Below are 14602 nucleotides of genomic sequence, written 5' to 3'. Positions count from 1 at the left end.
AAATATATTATAAAGTATTACTAACATAAATATACCTACTAAATATATTCATATATTAAGAAAGTATTACTAACATAAATATACCTACTAAATATATTATAAAGTATTACTAACATAAATATACCTACTAAATATATTCATATATTAAGAAAGTATTACTAACATAAATATACCTACTAAATATATTCATATATTAAGAAAGTATTACTAACATAAATATACCTACTAAATATATTATAAAGTATTACTAACATAAATATACCTACTAAATATATTATAAAGTATTACTAACATAAATATACCTACTAAATATATTCATATATTAAGAAAGTATTACTAACATAAATATACCTACTAAATGTATTAATAAATTATTACTAACATAATTATACATACTAAATATATTAAGAAAGTATTCCTAAAATAAATATACCTACTAAATATATTAAGAAAGTATTCCTAAAATAAATATACCTACTAAATATATTAAGAAAGTATTCCTAAAATAAATATACCTACTAAATGTATTAATAAAGTATTACTAACGTAAATAACATAAATAACATAAATATACCTACTAAATATATTCATATATTAAGAAAGTATTACTAACATAAATATACCTACTAAATATATTATAAAGTATTACTAACATAAATATACCTACTAAATATATTATAAAGTATTACTAACATAAATATACCTACTAAATATATTATAAAGTATTACTAACATAAATATACCTACTAAATATATTAATCAAGTATTCCTAAAATATATCCCATAGCAACGATTAAAACATTCCCTAACCAGAAACCGTGGATTGATGGCAGCATTCGTGTGGAACTGAAAGCGTGAACCACTGCTTTTAATCAGGGCAAGGTGTCTGGTAACATGAATGAATACAAACAGTGCAGCTATTCCCTCCGCAAGGCTATCAAACAAGCTAAGCGTCAGTACAGAGACAAAGTAGAATCTCAATTCAACGGCTCAGACACAAGAGGCATGTGGCAGGGTCTACAGTCAATCACGGACTACAGGAAGAAATCCAGTCACGGACCAGGATGTCTTGCTCCCAGGCAGACTAAATAACTTTTTTGCCCGCTTTGAGGACAATACAGTGCCACTGACACGGCCTGCAACGAAAACATGCGGTCTCCCCTTCACTGCAGCCGAGGTGAGTAAAACATTTAAACGTGTTAACCCTCGCAAGGCTGCAGACCCAGACAGCATCCCCAGCCGTGCCCTCAGAGCATGCGCAGACCAGCTGGCCGGTGTGTTTACGGACATATTCAATCAATCCCTATACCAGTCTGCTGTTCCCACATGCTTCAAGAGGGCCACCATTGTTCCTGTTCCCAAGAAAGCTAAGGTAACTGAGCTAAACGACTACCGCCCCGTAGCACTCACATCCGTCTTCATGAAGTGCTTTGAGAGACTAGTCAAGGACCATATCACCTCCACCCTACCTGACACCCTAGACCCACTCCAATTTGCTTACCGCCCAAATAGGTCCACAGACGATGCAATCTCAGCCACACTGCACACTGCCCTAACCCATCTGGACAAGAGGAATACCTATGTGAGAATGCTGTTCATCGACTACAGCTCGGCATTCAACACCATAGTACCCTCCAAGCTCGTCATCAAGCTCGAGACCCTGGGTCTCGACCCCGCCCTGTGCAACTGGGTACTGGACTTCCTGACGGGCCGTCCCCAGGTGGTGAGGGTAGGCAACAACATCTCCTCCCCGCTGATCCTCAACACTGGGGCCCCACAAGGGTGCGTTCTGAGCCCTCTCCTGTACTCTCTGTTCACCCACGACTGCGTGGCCACGCACGCCTCCAACTCAATCATCAAGTTTGTGGACGACACAACAGTGGTAGGCTTGATTACCAACAACGACGAGACGGCCTACAGGGAGGAGGTGAGGGCCCTTGGAGTGTGGTGTCAGGAAAATAACCTCACACTCAACGTCAACAAAACTAAGGAGATGATTGTGGACTTCAGGAAACAGCAGAGGGAACACCCCCCTATCCACATCGATGGAACAGTAGTGGAGAGGGTAGCAAGTTTTAAGTTCCTCGGCATACACATCACAGACAAACTGAATTGGTCCACTCACACAGACAGCATCGTGAAGAAGGCGCAGCAGCGCCTCTACAACCTCAGGAGGCTGAAGAAATTCGGCTTGTCACCAAAAGCACTCACAAACTTCTACAGATGCACAATCGAGAGCATCCTGTTGGGCTGTATCACCGCCTGGTACGGCAACTGCTCCGCCCTCAACCGTAAGGCTCTCCAGAGGGTAGTGAGGTCTGCACAACGCATCACCGGGGGCAAACTACCTGCCCTCCAGGACACCTACACCACACGATGTTACAGGAAGGCCATAAAGATCATCAAGGACATCAACCACCCGAGCCACTGCCTGTTCACCCCGCTATCATCCAGAAGGCGAGGTCAGTACAGGTGCATCAAAGCTGGGACCGAGAGACTGAAAAACAGCTTCTATCTCAAGGCCATCAGACTGTTAAACAGCCACCACTAACATTGAGTGGCTGCTGCCAACACACTGACAATGACACTGACTCAACTCCAGCCACTTTAATAATGGGAATTGATAGGAAATGATGTAAATATATCACTAGCCACTTTAAACAATGCTACCTTATATAATGTTACTTACCCTACATTATTCATCTCATATGCATACGTATATACTGTACTCTATATCATTGACTGCATCCTTATGTAATACATGTATCACTAGCCACTTTAACTATGCCACTTTGTTTACATACTCATCTCATATGTATATACTGTACTCGATACCATCTACTGTATCTTGCCTATGCTGCCCTGTACCATCACTCATTCATATATCCTTATGTACATATTCTTTATCCCCTTACACTGTGTATAAGACAGTAGTTTTGGAATTGTTAGTTAGATTACTTGTTGGTTATTACTGCATTGTCGGAACTAGAAGCACAAGCATTTCGCTACACTCGCATTAACATCTGCTAACCATGTGTATGTGACAAATAAAATTTGATTTGATTTGATTTGAAATAAATATACCTACTAAATATATTATAAAGTATTACTAACATAATGTATCTACTATATATATATTCATATATTAATAAAGTATTACTAACATAAATATACCTACTAAATATATTATAAAGTATTACTAACATAAATATACCTACTAAATATATTATAAAGTATTACTAACATAATGTATCTACTAAATATATTATAAAGTATTACTAACATAAATATATCTACTAAATATATTATAAAGTATTACTAACATAAATGTATCTACTAAATATATTATAAAGTATTACTAACATAAATGTATCTACTATATATATATTATAAAGTATTACTAACATAAATGTATCTACTATATATATATTCATATATTAATAAAGTATTACTACTTATGATGATGTCTTTTAATATTCCCATATCATAAATGTTTCCACGGTGAACATAAATGAATTAATAAATATGCAATATAATATAATCCTCATTAATCTGCAGAATGGCAGCATCACCAGTCTGAGAGATAGAAGGGGGAGGGGATGAGAGAGTGAGAGGTTGGATGGAAAGAGAGAGATAGAAGGGGGAGGGGATGGAGTGAGAGAAAGAGAGAGAGAGAGAGAGAGAGAGAGAGAGAGAGGGGGGGGGGGGGGATGGAGTGAGAGAGATAAAAGGTGGATGGAGAAAGAGAGGGAGGGAGGGTGCTGGATGCTCTCGTGCAGCTCGGTTCATTTCTGCACTTTACTGTCCTGCTGCTGCCTGCTACCTCCGATTACTGAAAAGAGACAGAGACATCTAGACAGCACTTCTACTGAAAGAGAGATAGAGAAGGAGAGAGCTAAAGAGAGAAAAAGAGATATAGAGAGTGAGGGATAGAGAGAGAGAGACGGAGAGAGAGAGATATATATAGAGAGACGGAGAGAGAGAGACGGAGAGAGACAGAGATATATAAAGAGAGAGAGAGAGAGCTAAAGAGAGAAAGAGAGATATATAGAGAGGGGATAGAGAGATAGAGAGACGGAGAGAGAGAAGATGACCATCAACACGCTGACAAAAGGAGGAGCTCAGAGGGAGCAGATGTATTGCCTCAGAAAGGTACCGTAACTACACTAAACCCTACTCACTACTCCTACACCATAACCCCTAAACCTTACTACTAACCCTGAACACTGCCCCTAACCCCTGCACCCTAAGCCTTAACCCTAACCCCATCCCCTAAACCCTGCCCCTAACCCCTACTCCCTAAACCCTACTCGCTAACCCTAACCTCTAAACCCTGTCCCTAACCCCTGCTCCCTAAACCCTAACCCCCACTCCCTAACCCCTAAACCTTGTCCCTAACCCCTGCTCCCTAACCCCCACTCCCTTACCCCTAACCCCTGCTCCCTAACCCCCACTCCCTTACCCCTAAACCCTGTCCCTAACCCCTACTCCCTAACCCCTACTCTCTATTTTTTTATTTAACCAGGTAAGCTAGTTGAGAACAAGTTCTCATTTACAACTGCGAAGCAGTGCGACACAAACAACAACACAGAGTTATACATGGAATAAACAAGAGTACAGTCAATAACACAATAGAAAAAGAAGAAAGTCTATGTACCATACGCAAATGGCGTGAGGTGGTAAGGCAGTAAATCGGCCATAGTAGCGAAGTAATTACAATTTAGCAGATTAACACTGGAGTGATAGATAAGCAGATGGTGATGTGCAAGTAGAAATACTGGTGTGCAAATGAGCAGAAAATTAAATAAAAACAATAGGGGGATGAGGTAGGTAGATTGGATGGGCTATTTACAGATGGGCTATGTACAGCTGCAGCGATCGGTTAGCTGCTCAGATATATGATGTTTAAAGTTAGTGAGGGAAATAGAAGTCTCCAGCTTCAGCGATTTTTGCAATTCGTTCCAGTCGTTGGCAGCAGAGAACTGGAAGGAAAGGCGGCTAAAGGAGGTGTTGGCTTTGGGGATGACCAGTGAGATATGCCTGCTGGAGTGCCTGCTACAGGTGGGTGTTTTTATCGTGACCAGTGAGCTGAGATAAGGCGGAGCTTTAGCTAGCATAGACTTATAGATGACCTGGAGCCAAATGGGTCTGGCGACGAATAGATAGCGAGGGTCAGCGGACTAGAGCATACAGGTCGTAGTGGTGGGTGGTATAAGGTGCTTTGGTGACAAAACGGATGGCACTGTGATAGACTTCATCCAGTTTGCTGAGTAGAGTATTGGTAGCTACTTCGTAAATTACCTCGCCGAAGTCGAGGATCGGTAGGATAGTCAGTTTTAGGTATGTTTGGCGGTGTGAGTAAAGGAGGCTTTGATGCGAAATAGGAAATAGGAATAGATTTTATTTTGGATTGGAGATGTTTAATATGCATCTGGAAGGAGAGTTTACAGTCTAGCCAGACACCTAGGTATTTGTAGTTGTCCACATATTCTAAGTCAGAACCATCCAGAGTAGTGATGCTAGTCGGGCGGGCCGGTGCGGGCAGCGAGCGGTTGAAAAGAATGCATTTAGTTTTACTAGCGTTTAAGAGCAGTTGGAGGCCACGGAAGGAGTGTTGTATGGCATTGAAGCTTGTTTGGAGGTTTGTTAAACAGCATCCAAAGAAGGGCCAGATGTATACAGAATGGTGTTGTCTGCGTAGAGGTGGATGAGGGAATCACCCGAAGCAAGAGCGACATTGTTGATATATACAAAGAAAAGAGTCTGCCCAAGAATTTAACCCTGTGGTACCCCCATAGAGACTGCCAGAGGTCCGGACAACATGCCCTCCGATTTGACACTGAACTCTGTCTGAGAAGTAGTTGGTGAAACAGGCAAGGCAGTCATTTGAGAAACCAAGGCTGTTGAGTCTGCCGATAAGAATACGTTGATTGACACAGTCGAAAGCCTTGGCCAGGTCGATGAAGACAGCTGCACAGTACTGTCGTCTATTGATGGCTATTATGATATCGTTTAGTACCTTGTGCGTGGCTGAGGTGCACCCGTAACCAGCTCGGAAAACCGTATTGCACAGAGGAGAACGTACGGTGGGATTCGAAATGGTCAGTGATCTGTTTATTAACTTTGCTTTCGAAGACTTTAGAAAGGCAGGGCATGATGGATATAGGTCTATAATAGTTTGGGTCTAGAGTGTCACCCCCTTTTAAGAGGGGGATAACCGTGGCAGCTTTCCAATCTTTGGAGATCTCAGATGATACAAAAGAGAGGTTGAACAGACTAGTAATAGTGGTTGCATTTGAGTGAAGGAGAAGCTGGGGAGGCTTGGGCAAGTAGCTGCGGGGGGTGCAGAGCTGTTGGCCGGGGTTTGGGTAGCCAGGAGGAAAGCATGGGCAGCCGTAGAGAAATGTTTTTTGAAATGCTTGATTATGGTGGATTTATCGGTGGTGACAGTGTTACCTAGCCTTAGTGCAGTGGGCAGCTAGGAGGAGGTGCTCTTATTCTCCATGGACTTTACAGTGTCCCAACATTTTTTGGAGTTAGAGCTACAGGATGCACATTTCTGTCAGAAATTTCTTGCCTTTGCGTTCCTGACTGACTGCGTGTATTGGTTCCTGACTTACCTGAAAAGTTACACATCTCAGGGACTATTCGATGCTATTGCAGTCCGCCACAGGATGTTTTGTGTTGGTCAGGGGCAGTCAGGTCTGGCTATATCTGTTCTTAGTTCTACATTTTTTGAATGGGGCATGCTTATTTTGAATGGGGCATGCTTATTTATCTGAGATCCTGATTGAAAACAGCAGATGTGTATTTGGAGGGCTAGTTGGTCAGGATAATATCTATGTGGTTGCCCATGTTTAAGGATTTAGGGTTGTACCTGGTGGGTTCGTTGATAATTTGTGTGAGATTGAGGGCATCTATCTTAGATTTTAGGACTGCCGGGGCGTTAAGCATATCCCAGTTTAAATCACCTAACAGAACGAACTCTGAAGATAGATGGGGTGCAATCAATTCACATATGGTGTCCAGGGCACAGCTGGGAGCTGAGGGGGGTCTATTACAGGTGTCAACAGTGACAGACTTATTTCTGGAGAGATTCATTTTTTAAATTAGAAGCTAGAACTGTCTGGGCATAGACCTGGAAAGTATGACAGAACTTTGTAGGCTATCTCTGCAGTAGATTGCAACTCCTCCTCTTTTGGCAGTTCTATCTTGATGGAAAGTGTTGTAGTTGGGGATGGAAATCTCAGAACTCTTTGGTGGCCAGGATTCGGACACTGCAAGAATATCAGGGTCGGCAGAGTGTGCTAAAGCAGTGAGTAAAACAAACGTAGGGAGGAGGCTTCTGATGTTAACATGCAAGAAACCAAGGCTTTTTCGATTATAGAAGTCAACACATGAGAGTGCCTGGGGACACACAGGGCCGGGGTTAACCTCCACATCACCTGAGGAACAGAGGAGGAGTAGGATGAGGGTACGGCTAAAGGCTATCAAAACTGGTCGTCTAGTGTGTTGGAGACAGAGAATAAAAGGAGTAGATTTCTGGGCGTGGTAGAATAGATTCAGGGCATAATGTGCAGACAAGGGTATGATAGGGTGCGGGTACAGTGGAGGTAAACCTAGGCATTGAGTGATGATAAGAGAGATTGCATCTTTGGATGCGCTAGTTATGCTGAGTGAGGTCACCGCATGTGTGGGAGGTGGGACAAAAGAGGTATATGAGGCATGTTGAGTGGGACTAGGGGCTACGCAGTGAACTAAAACAATGACAACTATCCTAAACAACAGTAGCTATGGCATATTGACATTTGCTTCACATGTGTAGATTGGGAGAGATAGCTAAGACAACAACAGGTAAGACAACAACAGCTAATCATGTAAGACAACAACAACAGGTAAAATGGCGATGAATGGGCAGAGAGTGTCGGTTAACTACACACAGGGCCTGAGTTCGTGTCTGAGGCCAACAGATAAACAAACGTAAACAAAGTGGCCGACAGATAAACAATGAAAACAAACTAAATAAACTAAATGGAGTACCGGGATGAATGAACAGTCCATCAGGCATCAGCTATATAGCCAAGTGAACATTGGGTCCAGTGAACAGCAATAGATGAAACAGGGAAGCCGGGGTAGTCGTTACTACGCTAGCAAGCGGGAGACACGCCGTTTAAAGTTAGCAGGCCGTCTGCTCCGACGGCCGGTTGAGGGCACAGCGGATGGAGTTACGTCGGCGGACCAGTCGTGGTGGTACGGCGGGGCATCGTGTCGACAAAGGGACCAGGCCAGTTGGCGGACCAGTCGTGGTGGTACGGCGGGGCATCGTGTCGACAAAGGGACCAGGCCAGTTGGCGGACCAGTCGTGGTGGTACGGCGGGGCATCGTGTCGACAAAGGGACCAGGCCAGTTGGCGGACCAGTCGTGGTGGTACGGCGGGGCATCGTGTCGACAAAGGGACCAGGCCAGTTGGCGGACCAGTCGTGGTGGTACGACTAACGACTACGACCAGTCGTGGTGGTACGGCGGGGCATCGTGTCGACAAAGGGACCAGGCCAGTTGGCGGAAGAGGTATTGTAGTTGTAGTAATTTTGTTTGCTAACCAGGAGATGCGCCTCGCGGCTAAGTGGTGCTAGCTTCGGGACAGGGGCGTAAACCCTAACTCCTACTAACCCTACTCCCTACACCCTAACCCCTACTCCATAACCCTAACCCCTACTCCCTAACCCCTAACCAATAACCCTAACCCCTACTCCCTAACCCTATCCCCTAAATCCAATCCCTAAACCCTAACCCCTACTCCATAACCCCTACTCCCTAACCCCTAAACCCTAACCCCTAATCCCTATCCCTAAACCCTATTCCTAACCCCTACTCCCTAACCCCTACTCCCTACTATGTAACCCTAACCCCTACTCCCTAACCCCTAAACCCTAACCCTAAACCCTAACCCCTAAACCCTAACCCCTAACCCCTACTCCCTAACCCCTACTCCCTAACCCCTACTCCCTACTCTGTAACTCTAACCCCTACTCCCTACTCTGTAACCCTAACCCCTACTCACTATCCCCTAAATCCTAAACCCTACTCCCTAACCCCTACTTCCTAACCTCTACTCCCTACTCTGTAACCCTAAACCCTAAACCCTTCTCCCCACCCCCTACTCCCTAACCCTAAACCCTACTCCCTAAACCCTAACCCTAAACCTTAACCCCTACTCCCTAAACCCTATCCCCTACTCCCTAACCCCTACTCCCTATCCCCTACTCCCTAGAGCTCAAAGTTGCTGTGTGTGTGTCTCCCTAACCCATATGTGTGTGTGTGTGTGTGTGTGTGTGTGTGTGTGTGTGTGTGTGTGTGTGTGTGTGTGTGTGTGTGTGTGTGTGTGTGTGTGTGTGTGTGTGTGTGTGTAGATGGAGAGAGTGATCGTAGCAATGCAAGATCCTGACATGGGGATGAAGATGAGAAACCAGAGACTCCTCATCACCGTTATACCACACGCCATGACCGGTAGGTTACCAAGGTTGCAATAACATGACCTCTAGGACCTCATCACCGTTATACCACCCCACCATGACCTCTAGGTCCTCATCACTGTTATACCACCCCACCATGACTGGTAGGTTACCAAGGTTGCAATAACATGACCTCTAGGACCTAATCACCGTTATACCACCCCACCATGACCTCTAGGTCCTCATCACTGTTATACCACCCCACCATGACCGGTAGATTACCAAGGTTGCAATACCATGACCTCTAGGACCTCATCACCGTTATACCACATGCCATGACCGATAGGTTACCAAGGTTGCAATACAATGACCTCTAGGACCTCATCACCGTTATACCACATGCCATGGCCGGTAGGATACCAAGGTTGCAATAACATGACCTTTAGGACCTCATCACCGTTATACCACCCACCATGACCTCTAGGTCCTCATCACTGTTATACCACCCACCATGACCTCTAGGTCCTCATCACCGTTATACCACATGCCATGACCGGTAGGTTACCAAGGTTGCAATAACATGACCTCTAGGACCTCATCACCGTTATACCACCTCACCATGACCTCTAGGGCCTCATCACTGTTATACCACCCCACCATGACCGGTAGGTTACCAAGGTTGCAATACCATGACCTCTAGGACCTCATCACCATTATACCACACGCCATGACCGGTAGGTTACCAAGGTTGCAACAACATGACCTCTATGTCCTCATCACCGTTATACCACCCCACCATGATCTCTAGGTCCTCATCACCGTTATACCACCCACCATGACCTCTAGGTCCTCATCACTGTTATACCACCCACCATGACCTCTAGGTCCTCATCACTTTTATACCACCCCACCATGACCTCTAGGTCCTCATCACCGTTATAATACATGCCATGACTGGTATATTACCTAGGTTACCACACCATGACCTCTAGGTCCTCATCACTGTTATACCACCCCACCATGACCTCTAGGTCCTCATCACTGTTATACCACCCCACCATGACCTCTAGGTCCTCATCACTGTTATACCACCCCACCATGACCTCTAGGTCCTCATCACTGTTATACCACCCCACCATGACCTCTAGGTCCTCATCACTGTTATACCACCCACCATGACCTCTAGGTCCTCATCACTGTTATACCACCTACCATGACCTCTAGGTCCTCATCACTGTTATACCACCCCACCATGACCTCTAGGTCCTCATCACTGTTATACCACCCCACCATGACCTCTAGGTCCTCATCACCGTCATACCACCCACCATGACCTCTAGGTCCTCATCACTGTTATACCACCCTACCATGACCTCTAGGTCCTCATCACTTTTATACCACCCCACCATGACCTCTAGGTCCTCATCACCGTTATAATACACGCCATGACTGGTTTATTACCTAGGTTACCACACCATGACCTCTAGGTCCTCATCACCGTCATAAAACACACCATGACCGCTAGGTCCTCATCACTGTTATACCACCCCACCATGACTTCTAGGTCCTCATCACCATCATAAAACACGCCATGACCTCTAGGTCATCACTGTTATACCACCTACCATGACCTCTAGGTCCTCATCACTGTTATACCACCCCACCATGACCTCTAGGTCCTCATCACTGTTATACCACCCCACCATGACCTCTAGGTCCTCATCACCGTCATACCACCCACCATGACCTCTAGGTCCTCATCACTGTTATACCACCCTACCATGACCTCTAGGTCCTCATCACTTTTATACCACCCCACCATGACCTCTAGGTCCTCATCACCGTTATAATACACGCCATGACTGGTTTATTACCTAGGTTACCACACCATGACCTCTAGGTCCTCATCACCGTCATAAAACACACCATGACCTCTAGGTCCTCATCACTGTTATACCACCCCACCATGACTTCTAGGTCCTCATCACCATCATAAAACACGCCATGACCTCTAGGTCCTCATCACTGTTATACCACCCCACCATGACCTCTAGGTCCTCATCACTGTTATACCTGTTTATCCACTTGTCCTTCAGACAAGGAGGGGACTGAAAATGTTTTTAGAAGCAAGAAACCACTTTACAAACTAAAATGCATTATTATTCTCATACCATTATTACGGAGAATCAGACAAATTATACTACCTCTGCCTATTGGCTACTTAGCTTATTCAAGCCTGTCACAAAATACAACACTGCCCCTTTAAGACTTAAACAAGCTCTTTACCTGACTGTATGTAAATGTTTTGTGCTCTTGTAGGAAGCAATCAATCCCCCATTGCTGACTACAAATGATCTATAACTGGGCTAATAACTCACTAACTAGTTCAGGATATGAACAATGTACACACGTGGCTACATGCAGCTCTCGCTTTGATCTCAAAACAAGTGCATCTACTCACGACCACTCATGCTGTAAACACAGTCCAGTGCATCTACTCACGACCGCTCATGCTGTAAACACAGTTCAGTGCATCTACTCACGACCGCTCATGCTGTAAACACAGTCCAGTGCATCTACTCACGACCGCTCAATTCACAAAATGGGACAAACACCAAATTGAGACTCTGCAATGATATCATCAGTGTACAACGTAAAAACCAAATAATGCATGCAGAGCAGAATTAGGCCGATACCCGCTAATTATCAAAATCCAGAGAAGAGATGTTAAATTCTACAACCAACTAAAAGGAAGAGATTCCCAAACCTTCCATAACAAAGCCATCACCGACAGAGAGATGAACCTGGAGAAGAGTTCCCTAAGCAAGCTGGTCCTGGGGCTCTGTTCACAAACAGACCCCACAGAGCCCCAGGACAGCAACACAATTAGACCCAACCAAATCATGAGAAAACAAAAATTGGAAAGAATTAACAAAAAATCTGAGCAAACTAGACTGCTATTTGGCCCTAAACAGAGAGTACACAGTGGCAGAATACCTGACCACTGTGACTGAACCAAACTTAAGGAAAGCTTTGACTATGTACAGACTCAGTGAGCAAAGCCTGAGAGGGGGTAGAGAGGAGAGAGAGAAGTAGAGTGGAGAGAGAGGGGGGTAGAGTGGCATTTACACTTGGCATTTATCCAGACCCGTCTACACTTGGCATTTATCCAGACCCGTCTACACTTGGCATTTATCCAGACCCGTCTACACTTGGCATTTATCCAGATCCGTCTACACTTGGCATTTATCCAGACACAACGGGTCCCTGAATACCTCCGGAGGGGGTCAGGAAGATCTGATCACAGTCACATCACAATGCCTCTTTTAATCGTCTACACCTATCTGGCAACGTGGCCACAATCAGCATGCTGATCAGATCAGGACTAAGGATGCATGTTAGAACCAGGTATAAACGGGGCAAATGTCTCTTTCTCTTTAGGTAATGATGTCATTGAATGGCTGATTCAGAAATACAACATAACAGAGGAAGGTAAGTCTTGTTGTTCCTTATTCACTGGGGATGTCACCTCCTGTCACTATGTCTAGTTTTATACCATATCTTTGTCTCAAAGCTGCAATGTGTCACTTTTTGGGAATGTGTGTGTAGAGGCTCGCCACCTGGGAGGACTCCTGGTGCAGTATGGGTACATCTATCCTCTGAGGGAGCCGCGCTCTCTACTGCTGAGATCTGATGACTCTCCTTACCGCTTCCAGGTAACACACACAGACACACACAGACATCTCACTCTCTCTCCACTCTACTCCTCTCTCTCCTCTCTCCTCTCTACTCCCCCCCCTCTCTCTCCACTCTACTCTTCTCTCTCCTCTTTACTCCCCTCTCTCTCTACACATGCAGACATGTCTCTCTCTCCTCTCTCCTCTCTACTCCCCCCTCTCTCTCTCCACTCTACTCCTCTCTCTCCTCTTTTACTCCCCTCTCTCTCTCTACACATGCAGACATGTCTCTCTCTCCTCTCTACCCCCCTCTCTCTCTCCACTCTACCCCCCTCTCTCTCCACTCTACTCCTCTCTCTCCTCTCTACCCCCTCTCAGGCTTTGCTCACTGAGTCTGTACATAGTCAAAGCTTTCCTTAAGTTTGGTTCAGTCACAGTGGTCAGGTATTCTGCCACTGTGTACTCTCTGTTTAGGGCCAAATAGCAGTCTAGTTTGATTTTTTGTTAATTCTTTCCAATTTTAGTTTTCTCATGATTTGGTTGGGTCTAATTGTGTTGCTGTCCTGGGGCTCTGTAGGGTCTGTTTGTGAACAGAGCCCCAGGACCAGCTTGCTTAGGGAACTCTTCTCCAGGTTCATCTCTCTGTAGGTGATGGCTTTGTTATGGAAGGTTTGGGAATCTCTTCCTTTTAGTTGGTTGTAGAATTTAACATCTCTTCTCTGGATTTTGATAATTAGCGGGTATCGGCCTAATTCTGCTCTGCATGCATTATTTGGTTTTTACGTTGTACACTGATGATATCATTGCAGAATTCTGCATGCAGAGTCTCAATTTGGTGTTTGTCCCATTTTGTGGTTGGTGAGTGGACCCCAGACCTCACAACCATAAAGGGCAATTGGTTCTATAACTGAATCAAGTCATTTTTAGCCAGATCCTAATTGATATGTCAAATTTTATGTTCATTTTGATGGCGTAGAAGGCCCTTCTTGCCTTGTCTCTCAGATCGTTCACAGCCTTGTGGAAGTTACTTGTGGTGCTGATGTTTAGGCCAAGGTATGTATAGTTTTTTGTGTGCTCTAGGGCAATGGTGTATAAATGGAATTTGTATTTACTGTCAGAGCCCAGGTCTGACAGAATCTGTGCAGAATATCTAGGTGCTGCTGAAGGCCCTCCTTGGTTGGTGACAGAAGCACCAGATCATCAGCAAACAGTAGACATTTGACTTCAGATTCTAGTAGGATGAGGCCTGGTGCTGCAGACTGTTCTAGTGTCCTCGCCAATTCGTTGAAATATACGTTGAAGAGGGTGGGGCTTAAGCTGCAATTTTAACCGCACACTTGTTGTTTGTGGAAATGAAATTTATAATGTATGTTTTTCCCCCAACACCACTTTCCATCATCTTTTTGTATAGCAGATCCTCATGCCAAATTGAGTCAAATCAGTGTTTGAAATCAACAAAGCATGAGAAGACTT

General features: G+C 44.7%; 1 protein-coding gene across 1 annotated transcript in view; it reads left to right on the top strand.

Annotated features, from left to right (window-relative positions):
* The first annotated feature begins 3746 nt into the window (after positions 1 to 3746).
* Positions 3747 to 14602, top strand: part of rgs11 (regulator of G protein signaling 11) — a 77621-nt gene continuing 66765 nt past the window's right edge. The window contains exons 1-4 of the mRNA XM_031821446.1: positions 3747 to 4152; positions 9411 to 9507; positions 12894 to 12944; positions 13062 to 13168. Of these exons, the coding sequence (XP_031677306.1) occupies positions 4090 to 4152; positions 9411 to 9507; positions 12894 to 12944; positions 13062 to 13168 (318 nt within the window). The 5' untranslated portion in view covers positions 3747 to 4089. The remainder of the gene's footprint in view (positions 4153 to 9410; positions 9508 to 12893; positions 12945 to 13061; positions 13169 to 14602) is intronic.

The sequence above is a fragment of the Oncorhynchus kisutch genome, unplaced genomic scaffold (assembly GCF_002021735.2).
Source record: "Oncorhynchus kisutch isolate 150728-3 unplaced genomic scaffold, Okis_V2 scaffold3976, whole genome shotgun sequence".
Classification (NCBI taxonomy): Eukaryota; Metazoa; Chordata; class Actinopteri; order Salmoniformes; family Salmonidae; genus Oncorhynchus; species Oncorhynchus kisutch.
Note: the sequence above shows the minus strand (reverse complement) of the source record. Positions and strands in the feature narration are given on the sequence as shown.